At 35.3% G+C, this 17,749-nt stretch overlaps 1 protein-coding gene across 2 annotated transcripts; it reads left to right on the forward strand.

Annotated features, from left to right (window-relative positions):
• Positions 1-201: 201 nt before the first annotated feature.
• Positions 202-15,935, forward strand: plrg1 (pleiotropic regulator 1). Of its 2 annotated transcripts, XR_012391284.1 has the most exons (16): positions 202-310; positions 499-605; positions 3,785-3,921; positions 4,045-4,098; positions 4,204-4,297; positions 5,314-5,404; positions 8,724-8,816; positions 9,027-9,119; positions 9,930-10,079; positions 10,154-12,040; positions 12,117-12,353; positions 12,755-13,434; positions 13,538-13,646; positions 14,145-14,284; positions 14,434-14,627; positions 15,363-15,933. XR_012391284.1 is itself a non-coding variant. In NM_213440.1 (15 exon segments), coding segments are annotated over 15 exon segments (1,536 nt in total). In that variant the 5' UTR covers positions 204-301; the 3' UTR covers positions 15,423-15,935.
• The last annotated feature ends 1,814 nt before the right edge of the window (positions 15,936-17,749 follow it).

Consider the following 17,749-nt stretch of genomic DNA (forward strand, 5'->3'; position numbering starts at 1 on the left):
TTTAATGTGGTCTTCCCAAAGTTGTTGGCAGCCAAATACATCGATACTGTAAATGTTGTGTTTATTGTAAATGGCCATAAGTTGACTTTTTGGTGATAAAAAAATAAAAATAAAATACGAAAAAAAAAAGACTTTTAATGGACTGTCGTGTCTTGCTGACGTAACACCCTACCGGAAAACGCTTTGTCGCGCCCGGAAGCTGTGCGTACGTTTGCACTACTGGTTCGGGTTGTGATTGTTCGGTGTGTTGGGAAGTTTCTTTATTTGCGTTAGTTCGTCGTGTTTTAAAGGACCCCCAAACATGACCGAGGTAAGGCTGTGCTGTTGTTGCATTAGCCGTTGTTCATTTGAAAATGATATCTGTTTAGTTTTTCTGTAATTGAACGCGGCGTAACGTTACTGTATTACCACACGTGTGGTCATTTGGATCTGCATATACGTCTTATAATATCCAATCAATTAATCGATGTTGATATTTTGTCTTTTTTATACACACAGGACGTGCAGAAGCACTCAGTCCACACGCTTGTGTTTCGCTCTTTGAAACGGACTCATGATATGTTTGTGGCGGATCATGCCAAACCTATAGCGCAGGACGAGCAGAGGTAAATAATCAAACTTTTTGCTCTCAGTATTGTATGGCAACGTTGATTAAAAATTAAAATCGATATAGACCTTTCACTCACCCTCAGATGGTTCCAAACCTTAATACGTTTCTATTTAATTGAGATATGTTGAAGAATCTTGGAAACCGGTTGCCATTGACATTCATAGTAGGGAAAATATTATAAGCGTCACATTGAGGTGAAGCTGGTTTTGTATTCGCTCATTCGGACTTTCTCCTTAATAATATAATTTTTGTTAAAGTAATCTTTGCAAATTTTAAATGGGAAAACCATATTAGCAGCCACGACTATCAAAATACAGTATTGTTCACAGTCAAATAAATGGTGCTAATGTTGTTTTGAAGTCATATTTATATGTGATTTCAGACTGAATGATCAAAGTACCTAGGTAAACAATATAGGGAGCATGTCACAAGTTATCACTGAAAGAATGTACGGATATAAAACCAACTTTTCCTCAATGGACATCATTGGCTACCGGCTTCCAAGATTCTTCAAAATGTCTTATTTTGTGTTCAACTAAAAAAAAATCTGACAAGTTTGGATCAATTGGGAGGGTGAATCATTTTTAATTTTTGAGCAAACTGGCTTTTCAAGCAGAAAAGACATTTTGAATGGTGGTGGTGATTTATAAACTCGTGTTACAGGGTTTGTTAAAGCCATGTTTTTTTACAATAACATTTTACAGCATTTGACAGGCTGTTCATCACCACTGTGAAGATCCTACTCAATGCTTGTTTTACAAGATTTCCTTATCTGCAAAACAAATTTCATTGGACTGTCCTGCTTTTAAAGGGGTGGTCCAGAGTGTATTTTTAAGCCTTGTTGTGTTTATAAGATGCAAAGCAATGTGTGCTCATGTTTAATTTGTAGAACATCTTACTTTGATTATATACAACTACTCAGCTAACATGAAAACAACTGTCATTTCCTAGTTTCTTCAAAAGCCTGTCCTCAAGAGGCTCTGATTGGTCAGCTAACATAATGTGCTGTGATTCACAGATCGGCTCCACGTCACCAGGAAATGCACCTCTAATAGCATGCACTGTGCCTTTGCTTGTGTAAATACTGTCAATCAGTTTAGCTGTTAGTCATATCAGTTTGAGCCTGAATCAGAAAGAAAAAGAAAAGGACACAGCTGAACCTCACGCCCGTTCTCTAAAATAAAACCTGACAAGTGTCTTTCACATATATCCGGAATAAGCATGTGTAAGTAATATGAAACTTTCACATATCTTTTGCGAGTTTGTTGTCTGAGATGTAGAACACAGGGAAATCGACCTCATAGACACTGCAGCGTGGTAAAGATTGTGGCTGTTTACAAGGGTTTGATGGACAAATATGAATTTGTAGCCAAATTGTTAGTAGTGCCCTACAGCATTTCCCATTGTTTACATTTTTGTTTGTGTCTTTGCTTCAGCATACCGTTAATGATAGAAACTGTGCATGTAGTAGATCAATTATAACAAATATAAATATCAGTTTTGTCTATTATGGTTGCAACTTCTGCTTCTTTGGAGGAGTTTTAGCCGAATCCAACACTGAACTTGGAAACATTCTGGAAGCTGTCCTTTGTCAAATGCTAGAGCTTTATCATTTTTATCATTCTCTGGAACATAATTAAAATTAAGCTAGTTCGATTGAGTAGGCGCAGCCAATGTGACATCGTAGCGGAGTTTGCGGAGGTTTGGGTGCGTACAACATGATTTCGGGAATAGTTTTTTTTCTTTACACTCGAGCAAACAGTGTGTGCGGTGCCGCATTTGATTTGAGTTTAATATGAAACACTTTGAAGAGATTTTGTCTGGAACAGGTACGCCTGTACAGACATCTTTTGTAGAGATAACCATTTATAGGATTTTACAGTGATGTATATATTACAATTTTGAATTTAAAACAATTTAATAGTTACAAAACTAAAATGAAGGAACAAAATATTTCTTTGATAACTGGAAAGGAATATTTAAACCCATCGGTTTACAATATACTGATGGCTTGTTTGTCTAGGCTTTATCAAATCAAATCAGGCCTTTATTTGTCACATACACTTTCGTATTGTGAAATTTGACCGTACACAAACATCACAATTTTCAGGGGAAGACAGGTCACAGGAGGTAGCATTTAGAAAGGCAAGATGCATCAGGAGGGTTAGGCAAAAAATACCCTCTAAACTTTGCTCTTGATTAGAGCAAATTGAGACGGAGAAAAACAGCCCATCTAGCACAAGAAAGCACACAGACAAGACACAACATTGACAACTGGGATGGGAACAGGGGATATGGATGTAGTGCGATGAGGGTGGGCAGCCATCTGGTCCTGCAGCCATGGAGGAGCTGGTCGCAGACCCGCCCACTCCTCTCATGGGTGAAAGCATACGAAGGCATTAAATATTTCGTAAAAATATTGAATGATATTAATGATATGACTTAGTTCCGGAGACGTTTTACTTCTCTGTTTATCCATCTTATTTTATGATCAGTTTCTTTTGACTGCCCCCTGTCATTTTAAGGAATATCACAACAGCGAACACGGCAAATATAAAAGCCTCGTCTGTTTCGCGAGGTGCGCGTGCAGTCAGCGGAGGTCTGCGTTGCCAGGCAAAAGTATAAATTCTGCTTAACCCGGATGTAATTTTTGCAGTCTCCAATTTTTGTTCGCTATAGGCTTTGCTAGGCTTACTCTGTAAAAGTCAATGTTTCCCTTTGCATTGAACTTTGAGCGCATTACATCAGCTACATTACACATTAACTAAAGTTTAAAATATGATATTGTAGTGGATCACCCTTTTAATGTTTGTATAAACCTTTCTTATGCTGTAAACTCGCTTAGAATTATTCAGCAATGTTTTGCCACAAAATAAAAAAAAAACTTGATAAATACTTGGTTCTGCTTTAGTTGAATGTACTATTTACACTATTAGCAAACCATCAGCTAAGACATTTAGCTCTCTAACTACTAATTAGCTGCTTTGTAATAGTAAGGTAGTAGTTGGGTTTAGGTATTTGAGTAGGATTAGGGATGTACAATAAGATCAAACTTTATGAGTGCTAAAACATTGTAATATCTCAATAATAGAAAGCTAATAAACCAGTAGTAAATGGTGTAAATTGTTACATTAATTGTTACTTTTGTTAATGTTATTTACGTTTTGTCTGTAGCTTCAAGGTGAAGATGGCAGCAAAGATGCGGGCCGAATACAAAGCTGTCTTACACATGCCTGTGCTGAAGGAGGGCCGAGAAAAGGGTTCTCTCCACACCTCTGACCCATATGGCCAATCGGCGTACCCTCTGCCTGGTATGGCTCATAAACCAATCCTGTTGGCTTTTTCTTTATATCAGTATTTTCATTTAGTTTGTTTTTTTAATAAACCTCTCAAAGATTTCATTAACTATTAACTGTTTGACTTCATTTGTGCAGACACTACTCCAGAATATTTGGTGACAGGAACACACCCTTATCCATCTGCTCCAGGTTGAACCAGGATTTTTTTACTTATTTAGCCTAGATGCTAAACATTTCAACCAATTTATTTGAGGCCTAATAATTTTTTTTTTTTTTTTATTATTACGCTTTCAGGAGTTGTCCTCACTGCAGACACACAAATGCTGAAGATGCCCAGTGAAATGGGTGTTCACTCCATGGCCCTTGCTCTTCCTCCGTCTCAAGCTAGGTACTGAATTGTATTTCCTTATGGGTTGTTGTAGTTACTATTAAATGTTTTTAGAAAAAAAAAAATTATATATATATTTTTTGCCATAAAAAACATTTTAAAAAATTTAAAACCAGCACGACAACACTTATGCTTTTGTATTTAGGTTGCACAATTTGGCCTGAAATAATTATAATCATAGTTATTGTTATTATAAATAGTATAATTTTTTTTTTCAAACGAAAATTGTAAACAAAATAATAAATGTTATTACTGTCGAATTTGATTTAAAGTAATTGTACAGATTTCTATAATACCAATGTATGACTGTTGTAATTTCACAATGAGAAATTAAAGCTTCTCTTTGGTTGACCTCAGAAAACCAAATCATAACAAAGCATTTTTTTTTTTTTTGCGTGCATTTACATATGGTTACTTTGATTTCTAGACAGTAAGTCATGCCTGACTGTAAGTTAAGGAAAGAACCCCTTTTAAATGTTTAAAATTGAATTTAATAAATGTAATAATGTGAAATTGGTTACGAATTGGTTTATTATTAAAAAAAAGTAAAAAAAAAAAATGGATAGGTATAAACATTTATTTTATTTTCATTTCAAAATGTTGTTTTTCACCAGAATTATTTCACCCAAAAATTGCAATTGTTTTGAATTATCCTCATGTCATTCCAATTCCTTGAGGCTCTTCGAAACACAAATCAAGATATTTATATAGTATTTTAGATACATGAGAAGAACTTCTAAAAGACAGTAAGGGTCATGATGAGACATTTAAAGTCCAAAAAAAAGAAAATCAAGAATATTGTAAAATTATTTATTGTGACTTCAAAAACTGTTTTGTGTGCTAAAAAAAAGTTATTTTGACTTAGTTCACCTAAATATATTTTTGGGGAATTAGTCCGTTGACCAGCAACATCATGGACCCTGTAGTGAACCTGTATTTGGTGCTGTTAACTTGTGATCAGATCATTAAGACACATTCAAGGGTAAATTAAATCTGAGGTATTGTTTGTTTTGTAGGCAGGAAGCCAGTCGAACTGCAGCCAGTGTGGCAGAAATCCACAGACATGCAGGAGGAGCAGAGAGATCTCATCCCCCACAACATGCACTGGTCAGCAACAGATTTTACTTTTGTGTGTTCAGGTTTAACATGTATTATTAATGTTATGTGCTATAGTTAATGTATTAGTTTAGTTAGGGTTTGTATTTAGATGTAATTGTGTTACAGCCTCCAGGCTTGAATAAAGTAACAAAACCAAATAAAGATCCAAACCAGAAAATCAATTTAATTAAAATATAATCAATTAATAATTAAAAAGTCACTATTGTGGGGGAATAAAATGACCTTCCATGCAGTGTGCAACACAGCTCTTAGTGAATGAAAATATCCAGCTGATTTTTAATAAAAGATTCGACTCGGGAGTCATTTAAATGATTTGTCGTTCATCTGGATCTTTTTCCTGTTCGTATCGATGTTGACAAAATATAACCTTTTGTTATGGATAATATGGGCTCTTTAATTGAAATGATTCATAAATGTAAAGAAAAGAAACTAAAATTTCAAAGCTGAAGAGGGAAGGATCAACTTCTGCAGTCCAATTTTCTGGGTCTTTATCTAAACGCACATCACAAGCAACACTGTTTATATATATATATATATATATATATATATATATATATATATATATATATATATATATATATATATATATATATATATATATATAAAAAACAACAATAACTATGATTATAATATATATAATATAATAATATATTGTAAAAAATTAAATTTATACTTTTTATAATAACAATAATTATATATATATATATATATATATATATATATATATATATATATATATATATATATATATATATATATATATACTTTTTTTTAAATTTACAATCAATTTAAAGTTATTTTAAAATAGTTTTTTGTAAACTAATTAATCATTTTTATTTTCTTTTTTTTACTTTAGTTTTTATAATTTCAATGCTAATTAACTAAGCGCAAAACTGGAATATCCCATATAAGACATACGAATAAAGCAGCGTTTCCATCCAAGTAGTCAAAGAGAACAAAGTTGTCACTTCCTGATTAACTGGTGCCAAATATCAACAGTAAAAATGGAATTTGTTGCGGTAGGAGAAGCTGCATCAATTTTTTCCTTATTTAATAAATTACTTGCGCCTTAGAAGACAGTATGCCGATTCGCAGTGAATGTGCGGAGGCGTTTAAAGCCGTGAGACGCTGAGCACAGACGCTCTTGATAGTTCTTTAGGTCATTAATTGTATAATAACACTAATACTGAAACGTTTAAGGTGTTTTAGAATGACCAAAACAACATTTTATATGTTTTACAATGTGCTGAGCCTGCTGGTTTGTCCATTTACACACATTTTTATCATCACATGATCCCTTATAACAAAATCATATGACCGTTTTTAATGTGCATCTTTTTTTTTATGAAATAAAAAGTTTATCCTCAGGTATGGGCACATGTTTTTTATGTGCATTTTCTAAATTTATTCACATCTTGGCGTTTCCACTAACCAAGTTAATTTTTTTTTTTCATTTTGAGTCTCTCACACGCAAGGGCGGACTGGCCATCTGGCAGACCGGGGACTCTTCCGGTGGGCCGACGTACTTTTTGGGCCAGGCTGATCATCGTCTTATGATCTGATCGTCCCATAAAAGGCTTAGCAGCCTATCATTTTTTTTTCTGCCTTATTAATTGACGCTGCTGTGATCTGTGACTCTCTGAAGGTAGATGCTTTTTTTCCCGGACAGACAGACCGGGCCGGCCCATGTGACACTCTGCAGCCCATTGGCTCTTTTCGGTATTGACATTGGGCTGGCCCAATCACAAACTCCTATTTTGGACTCCTTGTGAGCGTGCGTCGTCTGTGTGTATTTGTCAAAATAGTCGAGAGTCAGAGAGAAGAAACGCAAGGGAGGCGCAGAGGAATCGCGGGAAATACACCGGCATTTCATTTAGCAATTCTGAAAAGTTCTCTGTTCATTCTAGTACACGGCTAAAAGTGCAAATCACGTGACCACACATGCACACTCTGATGCACACATGATTCTTATGTCTTTTGAATCACTTGTTCTCTGTTAAATGTTTTGGCTGAGTGCAAAGATAAGCTAATATATTAATTTATGTAACCACATACACTGATTCTGCACATTGACTGATTGCTTACCTTTATCGTTTAAATTTAATGTACGTTATACTGTTATAATGGCCATTATTGGTTATTAAAACTGATATTCTGCAAAAGAGACAGGGTAAAGTTCATTCTTTTCAATGGAAATGAAAGGAGACAGTTATATTTAAGCCCTGTTTTGTTATAAATGCAGAGTGAAGATGACGCTCATATAAATATGCAGCTATACGAGGCTGTTTGGTGTCTGTTAATCATAATATCAAAATGAAACAAATTCGACTTATATTATGTTTTCATTGTTTAGATAGTGAAACAGCAAGCAGGATGAGGTGAATGAGGTTATAAAGTACACTGTTCCCTTTGAAGATTTACCCATGCATTAGCGGGCAGTTTTTGTTGTTTATTATTGAATATAGGCTGAGTGAATAGTGTATTGAATAAGCTAAATTGGCTGTAGTGTATGAGTGTGTGTGAATGAGTGTGTATGGGTGATTTCCAATATTGGGTTGGGGCTGGAAAGGCATCTGCTGCATAAAACATGCTGGAATAGTTGGCAGTTCATTCCACTGCGGCAACCCCTGATAAATAAGGGACTTATGCGAAGAAAAATAAATGAATGAATAGTGTATTTGTTAGAACTCAACAAATATCTTTATGGACAGTATACAGAAATTAAATTGAGATTAAAGTTTTTACTTATTTATTTCATATATATGGCTTTTGTGTTTTATAGAATATGAGTTGATAAAAATATTGGATATGCATAGATAGATAGCATTTTGATTAAATTTAGTGGGCCGCTCTGGCCCAAAATGCCAGGGCCAATGTTTCTTAACTTGTCTGGACTTGCTTCATTAAGCAGTTGTTGATATTGGTACTGTTATTTGGATTTTATGTAAAGCATTATAGTCAGCCCTAGCTGTTTAGAAAGTTAAGAAATTAAATTGAGATTAAAGTTTTTACTTATTTATTTCATATATATGACTTTTGTGTTTTATAAAATATAAGTTGATAAAAATATTGGATGTGCATAGATAGATAGCATTTTGATTAAATTTAGTGGGCCACTCTGGCCCAAAATGCCAGGGCCAATTTTTTGCCCCAGTCCAGCCCTCCTCACACGTGTGCATCACACATCATCTACTGGAGCTATTATTCTAAATTAAATGGCTGAAAAGGTGTACTCTGGGGTAAAGTCGTGTAGACAGTTGCACAATTTTTAGGGTCGTTTAACCTGTTTTTCTACTTTCTTACTCAGTCTCTTATGGAAGGAGGCACAAGGACATTGGTACCAAGAAAGGCTCCCACCATGCCCAAACCTCAATGGCATCCACCTTGGAAACTGTACAGAGTGAGTAATCTCTCATCCTCCATGTGTACTTTAGCATGTTGGTGACAGAAACTTTGTTGTAAATAATAAAAAATGTAATTCTTCTTAGTGTTATCTTACATGATTGGAACGTATCTGTGATGGCCTCCTGTTTAAAGATTTTCATAACAGGCCATTTAACAATAATTGTGTATCATTGAAAAATGATTGTTTTCTGGTTGTGTGTCTCAGGTCATCAGTGGTCATCTGGGCTGGGTCAGATCTATAGCAGTGGAGCCTGGAAACCAGTGGTTTGTGACTGGATCAGCAGACAGAACTATAAAGGTGATTTAAGACTTCAAATTTAGACTGTGAGGTTATTTAAAATCAATCTAAAATCATTTTGAAAAACATTCAAAGCTTGCTTTTATATTTGTAGTTTGGTTCCTTTGGTCAGGACCATGGGCAAAAATGTATACATTTTATGTTTGTGTATACAGTTCCTTTTTTCACACCACACTGGTTTTTTCTCAGACACACGCAGCCAAAAGCTCCATATGCTTTTAAATTACTCTGGTGGCATAAACAAACCTTAAGATTGAACACTATTTAAAATTTATTAGAGGCTCCACGCCTCCTCAAAACTGTAGGTTTGTCAGTTGATCTGGCTAAATTGCTAAACTGTCAAAATTTGTTTTCATGATCTTCCCATAATGCTCAGTACAACTGACTACAGCAGCTGGTTTAGTTTAAAAAATGGGCCGTACTTTCAGCATTGAGTTCACCACAAATTAACTGTTTGTTTGGGCAGATGCAAATGCTGTAACTGAAGTCGGTTCAATATAAATGTCATTGTTGAAGTGCTGCTTTTATTAACACTTGTAAGTCACTTTGGTTAAAAGCGTCTGCTAAATGAGTCTACTAGTGCACATGTGCAGTAACACTAATGGCGTGTATCGAGCGTTTTCTGTTTATTTATATGGAAGTTCAGGGTAAATGGTCATGCAGTGCATTATGGAATTTAAAGCAGCACGGAAAAACATTAAGAGCAGCTGACGTATAAAACATTTTAGAATGTTAAGTTAGTATTTATAAATATTATTGTTAATTATTGTTTTCATTTATTTTGAAATTTTTTCTCTTTTTTTGTGCCAGATTTGGGATCTTGCCAGTGGTAAGCTAAAGTTGTCTCTAACTGGGCACATCAGCACAGTGAGAGGGGTGGCCGTCAGCAACCGCAGCCCGTACCTTTTCTCTTGTGGCGAGGACAAACAGGTTAAATGCTGGGACCTCGAGTATAATAAGGTATGAGCTTTATATATATCACCACTGTCATACTCCATTTAGGTTTACAGACTAAAATTGTGTGTAATCTACAGGTTATACGGCATTATCATGGTCATCTGAGTGCAGTCTATGACCTTGACCTCCATCCAACCATTGATGTGCTGGTTACTTGTAGTCGAGATGCCACAGCTAGGGTAAGATGTCTTATAAGTCTTTTTTGTGTGTGTGTGTGTGAATAATTGTTTGCATTGTTTATATATATATTTGTTTTTTTTTCTCTCTCATTTTTTCCTTTTTGTTTCTTTTCTTTCTTTTTTTCCTCTTCTATTTCTTCATGCAATCATGTTGGCATCTTTTGGTGCTATATTGCAAGATATGGTTTGGTATGGTTCACTTTTGCGTGGGTTTCCACTGCATACTGTAACTGGTTGGGTTTGCACCAACTGTCAGTAAGTTCTTGCTTCAACTGGAACACCCTAGTCCACTCTAGGGGCTAGCATGAATTACTATCTAGTTTGTAACCAATTAAGTTTTTTGGCTGCAGCACATGTTCTAAAGGCAGATCGTAGTTAGGCTAATTATAGTTAGTTTAAGATCTTGTAATATTAGTTTATTGAAAATCTTTACTTCGAGCCTGAAATGCAGGGGACTTTTTTCGGTGGTGGGTCCTCTTTTATGGAATGATTTCCCTACAACTCAGATTGGCCACCTTTTTACACATTTAAAAAAATGTAACTCACTCATTCTCTTTAGCTTTCAAAAAGTATTAATCTGCTGTTAATGTTTCTTAACTTGTCTGGACTTGCTTCATTAAGCAGTTGTTGATATTGGTACTGTTATTTGGATTTTATGTAAAACATTATAGTCAGCCCTAGCTGTTTAGAAAGTGCTCTATAAGTTGATTAACCTTAAACTTGGGCTGTTATCTGTCCATAAAGCAATGCTTATCTGCATTGAATGAAGTAATAACCAATCAGAAAGCCTTCACGTTTCTCTTATGAAATAAGAAAATAGCCTAAAATGTGTGGAAAGTAAAAAAGTTCAACAGGTTTGGAAAAAATGAAATTAGTGAACGGAGAGCACATAATAACTATCCCTTCAAGTATTTCAGGGGTTGTTACAAATATATTGTAATCAATGTAATTGAAGCCCAGTAAAGAGTTAATAATAGGGTTTTCTAACAACTAAATTTTGATTTACTGAATTAAAAACTGTGTAAACAGACAATAGTTCCTCACAGAAGTAAAAGTATTACAGTCTAATAAAATGTTTAATGGACAGTAGGTTTTTTCATGATTTATATTTTTGTGAGTATTACCCTTATTAGAGATGTGAATGACCTGTCAGAATCATTATTAATTACTTGATCAGAAGGATTATTGAAAGGAAGTTTTTTTTCCATCATTGGAGTCTATTTCAAGTAAATAGATATTTAAACATTGGTCTCATTTTGACTGGCATTTATTTTTGATTAAAGGTATAAAAGGGAAAGGTATAGAGCAGGGGTGTCAAACTCAATTCCTGGAGGGCCGAAGCCCTGCACAGTTTAGTTCCAATCCTACTCCAACACACTTACCTGTAGGTTTCAAACAAGCCTGAAGGACTCAATTAGTTTGATCAGGTGTGTTTAATTAGGGTTAGAACTAAACTGTGCAGAGCTGCAGCCCTTTTGGAACAGAGTTTGACACCTGTGGTATAGAGCATTTGAATGTTTAAAAAAATTCTAGGGGTGTAACAATTCACCATGAGCTGGTTAAATATTAATAAAAATAGAACAATAGAAATGTTGAATAAATCGCGATACTTGTTTTTAAGAGAGGGGGCGCTGTGTTTACAGAAGCAAACTCTCTTTACCTGCACATCAGCTGTGTGCAAGCATTGAGCGGCAGACTAAAATGGGAGGTGCACCAGACAAAACACTAACTGTGCAAATACTGCAAAATGACGATTACATACACTTAAGCCTGGTTTCTACTTCTGCGTCAAGTGATCGGCGTGACCCACGGCGCATGTTTTTGAAAGGTGCACGTCAGCACCGCCGACAGCCGCGGCGAGGGTCTTTGCGTCCATGCGTAGGCTGTGCCGTAGCATACACGTGCGCTTGACGCAAAAGTATAAAGCAGGGGTCTCAAACTCGCGGCCCGCGGGCCATTTGCGGCCCTCAGTGCAATATTTTGTGGCCCGCGCCGACCGCTGTACACTGACAGAATCAGCGGAGCGGGGAGAGAGAGCGCTCCCCGCTCCGCTGGTTCTATCCGTACACAGCGGTCACTGGCATTCCCCGCCCGCCGTGTAAACAAAGGGGCGGGGATGCCGGTGACGTCACCACGCACCCCGCCCCTTTGTTAGACGCTGTGACGGGCGGGAAGTGTTAGGAGGGAACTCGCGCCGGCCAGAACCAAGGTAAGCTGTTCCCGCCCCTGCCTGCCACTTAGCTACCTATCTGCAGCCTGCCACCTACCTAGCTACAGCCTGCATCTTATATATATTATAGGTAGATACAGACTGGTACAGACTGATGTGACTGGAGTGGGGTGGGGGTGTTTTATTTATACATATATCTATACATATATACATATATAAGATTTGTGAGAAGAAGCGCTGTCAAGTCTCTGGCAGCAAGACGTAGGCAAAAGATGCCATGTTCAGAAGAACTGTTCATAATCTTCACTCAATGTTCTATTAATGTTCAGGACACTTCATGTTCAGAAGAGATAATTAAAACTGTTAATAATGACATTTGAGGACTTTTTTTTTGTGAAATCCCATATGCGGCCCAGCCTCACCCAGACTTTGCCTCCTGCGGCCCCCAGGTAAATTGAGTTTGAGATCCCTGGTATAAAGCCTTAAATCAGCCTTTACATTACAATGAATATGGTGCAGCACAGTGAACACTACTGTCACAGATGTCAATCTGCAAAAAACCACTGTCCACTGGCTCTGAAGAGTGCTGACGTTACAGAGATCACACGGTGCATCAGTGTTTTCATAGTGAAAGTGTGAAGATGTTTTGTAACTTTTGTTAAAACAATTGTGACTAAATTGTGAATTGTGAGATTCATATCATGAATCGTATCGAGTTATACTTTTCTTTACATCACAATGCTCCAAGGCACAATTTTGAGTCCATTAAGAAATTATTTTACAATGATATTCTAAAACTTTCAATACCATTAGCAGAGCATTTGTCTCTGCAGTAAAAACAAACTAATATGTTCTGCATATGAACCTGTTGTACAAAAATAGTAATGTATATTATTTGTGTGTTAGGTTTGGGACATCAGGACCAAGGCAAATGTCCACACTCTTTCTGGACACACAAACACAGTGGCTACAGTCAAATGTCAAAGCGCAGAGCCGCAGGTTGTTACAGGTGTGCCTCTTTTCATGTTTTACTTTTTTTTTATAGATTGAAGCAACATGTTTATAGTAAAGGCCTCATGTTTGTGTTTTTTGCTTTATTTTTCCTTTTTTAGGAAGTCACGACACCACCATTAGACTCTGGGATCTGGTCGCTGGCAAGACAAGAGCAACACTGACCAATCACAAGAAGTCTGTCAGAGCACTGGTGCTCCATCCCAGACAGTATGTTGTTTGTGACATGATTCTTCATACCTCAATTAATCATTCTCAGAGGATTTGGCAAATTCTTGGTCTTTTAATCTCTTTATCCAACATTTAATATTGCATTTATCTTTTTTTGTATTTTGTTTGAAATATTATTGTATTTGTCCATAGTTTTATTACTTAATTTTTTATTGACTTAAGTCTTATAACGAATTGTAAATATTTCATAAACATTAAGTCACTTACAGCAGAGCAAAACAGGTCTGTGCTCATGTTAAATTCAGTCATACTATTGCTTGTGTGTAACACATTTAAAGCAAGCTCAAAAATGTAATGAATTTCATATAAAACTTTGAGTTTTACATTTTACTACATAACAGTATTTTTTTTTCTTCTATTCACTTGATTTGAGCTTTCATTTTGGTGTAATACTGACTAAAGACATCGACATTTCCTTACATTTTCATCATTCACTTCTAATTGAATCGAATTCAATCATATTCTTTTTTTTAACAGGTACACCTTTGCCTCCGGCTCTCCAGACAACATTAAGCAGTGGAAATTTCCTGATGGGAACTTCATCCAAAACCTTTCAGGACACAACGCAATTATAAACACACTGGCTGTCAATTCTGATGGTGTTCTGGTGTCAGGAGGTGAACTATTCCTTCACACTTTCTTACAATCCCTATTCTGCTAAAAATAGAATTTTATTTTTTATATTTTTTGTTGTCTTTTTTGCTTTGTTTGAGCTGTAAAAATTTGCATGTTTTGTTTACTGTCTTTATATCATTTTTCCCATCAGCTGATAACGGCACTATTCACATGTGGGATTGGAGAACTGGCTATAACTTCCAGAGGATTCATGCAGCGGTGCAGCCTGGTTCTCTGGACAGCGAGTCTGGCATTTTTTCATGCGTGTTTGATCAGTCTGAGAGTCGCCTCATTACAGCAGAGGCTGATAAAACTATAAAGGTCTACAAAGAGGATGACACAGCGGTAAGTTCTGACTTCACTGGTAATTCATTAGTTAACAATAATATTAACAAGAATTACAGTACAGTTTAATAATATGCAATGTAATATTTATAAGGTTCTCTGAACTCAAATTCTTGATTGAAGAGAATTGCTGCATAATTTTATATACAGTTGAAGTCAGAATTATTAGCCCCCCATTTTCTTCTTTTAAAAAATTTTCAAATGCTGTTTAACAGAGCAAGAAAATTTTCACAGTATGTCTGATAATATTTTTTCTTCTGGAGAAAGTCTTATTTGTTTTATTTCAACTAGATTAAAAGCAGTTTTTAATTTTTTAAAAACCATTTTAAGGTCAAAATGATTAGCCCCTTTTATTTTGTTTCGATAGTCTACAGAACAAGCCATCGTTATACAATAAGTTGTCTAATTACCCTAACCTGCATAGTTAACCTAATTAACCTAGTTAAGCCTTTAAATGTCTCTTTAAGCTGTATAGAAGTGTCTTAAAAATATCTAGTAAAATATGATTTACGGTCATCATGGCAAAGATAAAATAGATCAGTTATTAGAAATGAGTTTTTAAAACTTATTTTTAGAAATGTGTTGGAAAAAATGTCTCCTTTAAACAGAGATTGGGTGAAAAAATGAACAGGGGGGCTTATAATTTTGGGAGGCTAATAGTTCTGACTTCAAATGTATATTTTAAATATTCTTATTTGTAGAATTTTTTTTTATTGATTTTTCTTTTTCTTTCAGACTGAAGAATCCCATCCAGTTAATTGGAAGCCTGAGATTCTGAAAAGAAAGCGATTTTAGTTTTGAGTTTTTTTTTTACCTTTCCATTTTGTTGTTTTAGCAAGCTAGTTTCTATGGCTATGTCTGCTTTAAGGCATAATTGTAAACAGAACAAGATGACAGAATATCACATTTTGCACTGCATATTAAACAAAAACCTTTTTTGTCTACTCCTAACAGAATTTACTGGTCTTTGAGACCCAGCTGTTAATTTGTCATTCTGAAATGTAAAAAATCCTGCAGAAAAATGCAATGATGGTGAATGTTCCTTTTTGGATATGTGCACTCTTGCTGCTCTGATCAGAAAGACAAACAAGAGTGTACATGTACATGGATACTTAATAACTATTTGCAAAAATGGTGTTACATGTTTTCTAAGTTGAAATTAATTGAACATCAGATCATAAATTCGTCAGATCATAACATTTCTTTAAAGTTTGCTTCAAATTCAGAGAAGAACTGTTTATACTATGTTTTGTCTGAAACCTTTTCCTGATGTGACATTTTGTAAAATAAAAAAGGTTTAATCATGTTTTATTTATCTTCATCATTAAATGAAAGCCATAAATTCAAGAATGGAGTTCAAGAAAAAGGCTCATTTTCTGTGGTGTAGTTCATAATTGTATCTGCCCTGTAAAAATGTAAGTGGACATTTTTAAAACATTTGACCATAATGAGATTTTAAAGTTAATGCTGCAATTACAAGGGAATTCCCATACCAGAGATGTTTAAAACATTTTAAAATATTTTACGATAAAAAAAATAAATGGATGCAAGTTTGTGTTCAATAAATACAAAGTTGATCAATTTTGATTGTCAAAAAAAAAAAGATCTAAATCATACCCATTTAAAAATGCATTTGCTTAACATATTTTCTAAAATATATGTTCTACCATTGGAAGAAAATTGTATATGTCCAAATAATTAAAAGTAAAATAATTTTTTTCTAATGCAGTTCTTCACTTTGCCTGCAATTTAAAATCCCTTTCATTGGAATAGGCCAATATGTTTATTTTAAAACAATTCTGGTCTTTGTCGCCCCCCTTTCCTCCCTGCATGTCTTTCGTTTTCTACCGAAGACACCTGATTCAGATCATCAGCTCATAAACAGAGAGATCCATCAACTGATCACTGTGTGTCAAAGAAGAGAGACGTACAAAATGTGTAGTGCAGGGTGACCTGAGAATTGGAATTGAGAACCACTGCCTTAAAGGGAGATATCACCCCAAAAATGATTTCATGTTCAAAATCTTCTGTTGAAACCAAAAGAATATATATATATATATATATATATATATATATATACATATATATATATATATAAAATGTGGTTTCTAAAACCCTTTGACTTCCATAGTATTTATTTTCTACTTTTGAAGTCAGTGTGCTAGCACTAGCATTGTTCAAAACACCTTATTTTGTGCTCTGCAGGAAAAAATTAAAGGTTTATTAAAACCACATGAGGTAGAATAATTAATGACAGAATTTTCATTTTTGTCTGAATTACGCCTTTAGGACTTTAGCAACTTTGTGAACAGATTTTAAACTCCCAGCCTTTTTTTTTTGTAAAAAAAATGTTTTGTGAATACTAGTACTGCATGACTCTGAACACTAAGCTGCAAGTTTTGTGCTCGGTGGTTAGAATTTACCAACAATGGTCAATAGTGGAACAGATCAGCGCTGGTCTTGGGTGTTCAAGTCTCATTAATTCACAAGGACATGTCAAACTGAATATCTGTGAGATCAAAATGTCGATCCACGGAAAGCTCCACATAACCTCTTACCTAGCATGAAGGACATGATACCACTGGTCACCTTCAGGGGTCTTGTAGGGTCCATGTCTTTGTGGGTCAGCACTGCTTGGCAGCAGATGAAGAATCAACATCTGGAGCAGGATATACTGGCCCATCGTTCTGAATGTTGGTGACTTGTCAAATAATGGTTTTTAAAAAAATGTTAAATTTTATCTGATGGCAAACTAGGGCTGGGCAATTAAGCGAAAAGCAATCAAAGCTGACATTCAGAACCTATATTCGATCAATTATTTCAGGGTCAATTTTTTCAAATACTTTCCTTACTTTTCCCAACTTCCCGAATGGAGTCATGTAACCCTGCTTTGTTAAGATTTATACTTGCGCGTTGAACGCTTGGGTATGGTCCGATGCAGCTTTAGTTAAAATACATGTTTTCATTTTAGTTGTTCAGCGTTGATGTTTAATAAATAATCATAAATAGTAGATAGTGTGTTTCCATCAATCATTTTAAAATCAATAATGCACTCTTCATTCCGAAATCTCTCACTTGTATTATGTGAGCATATTTACTGTACAAAGCTTGTCTGTGAACTG

This window comes from Danio rerio, chromosome 1, assembly GCF_049306965.1.
Source record: "Danio rerio strain Tuebingen ecotype United States chromosome 1, GRCz12tu, whole genome shotgun sequence".
In the NCBI taxonomy this organism is placed as follows: Eukaryota; Metazoa; Chordata; class Actinopteri; order Cypriniformes; family Danionidae; genus Danio; species Danio rerio.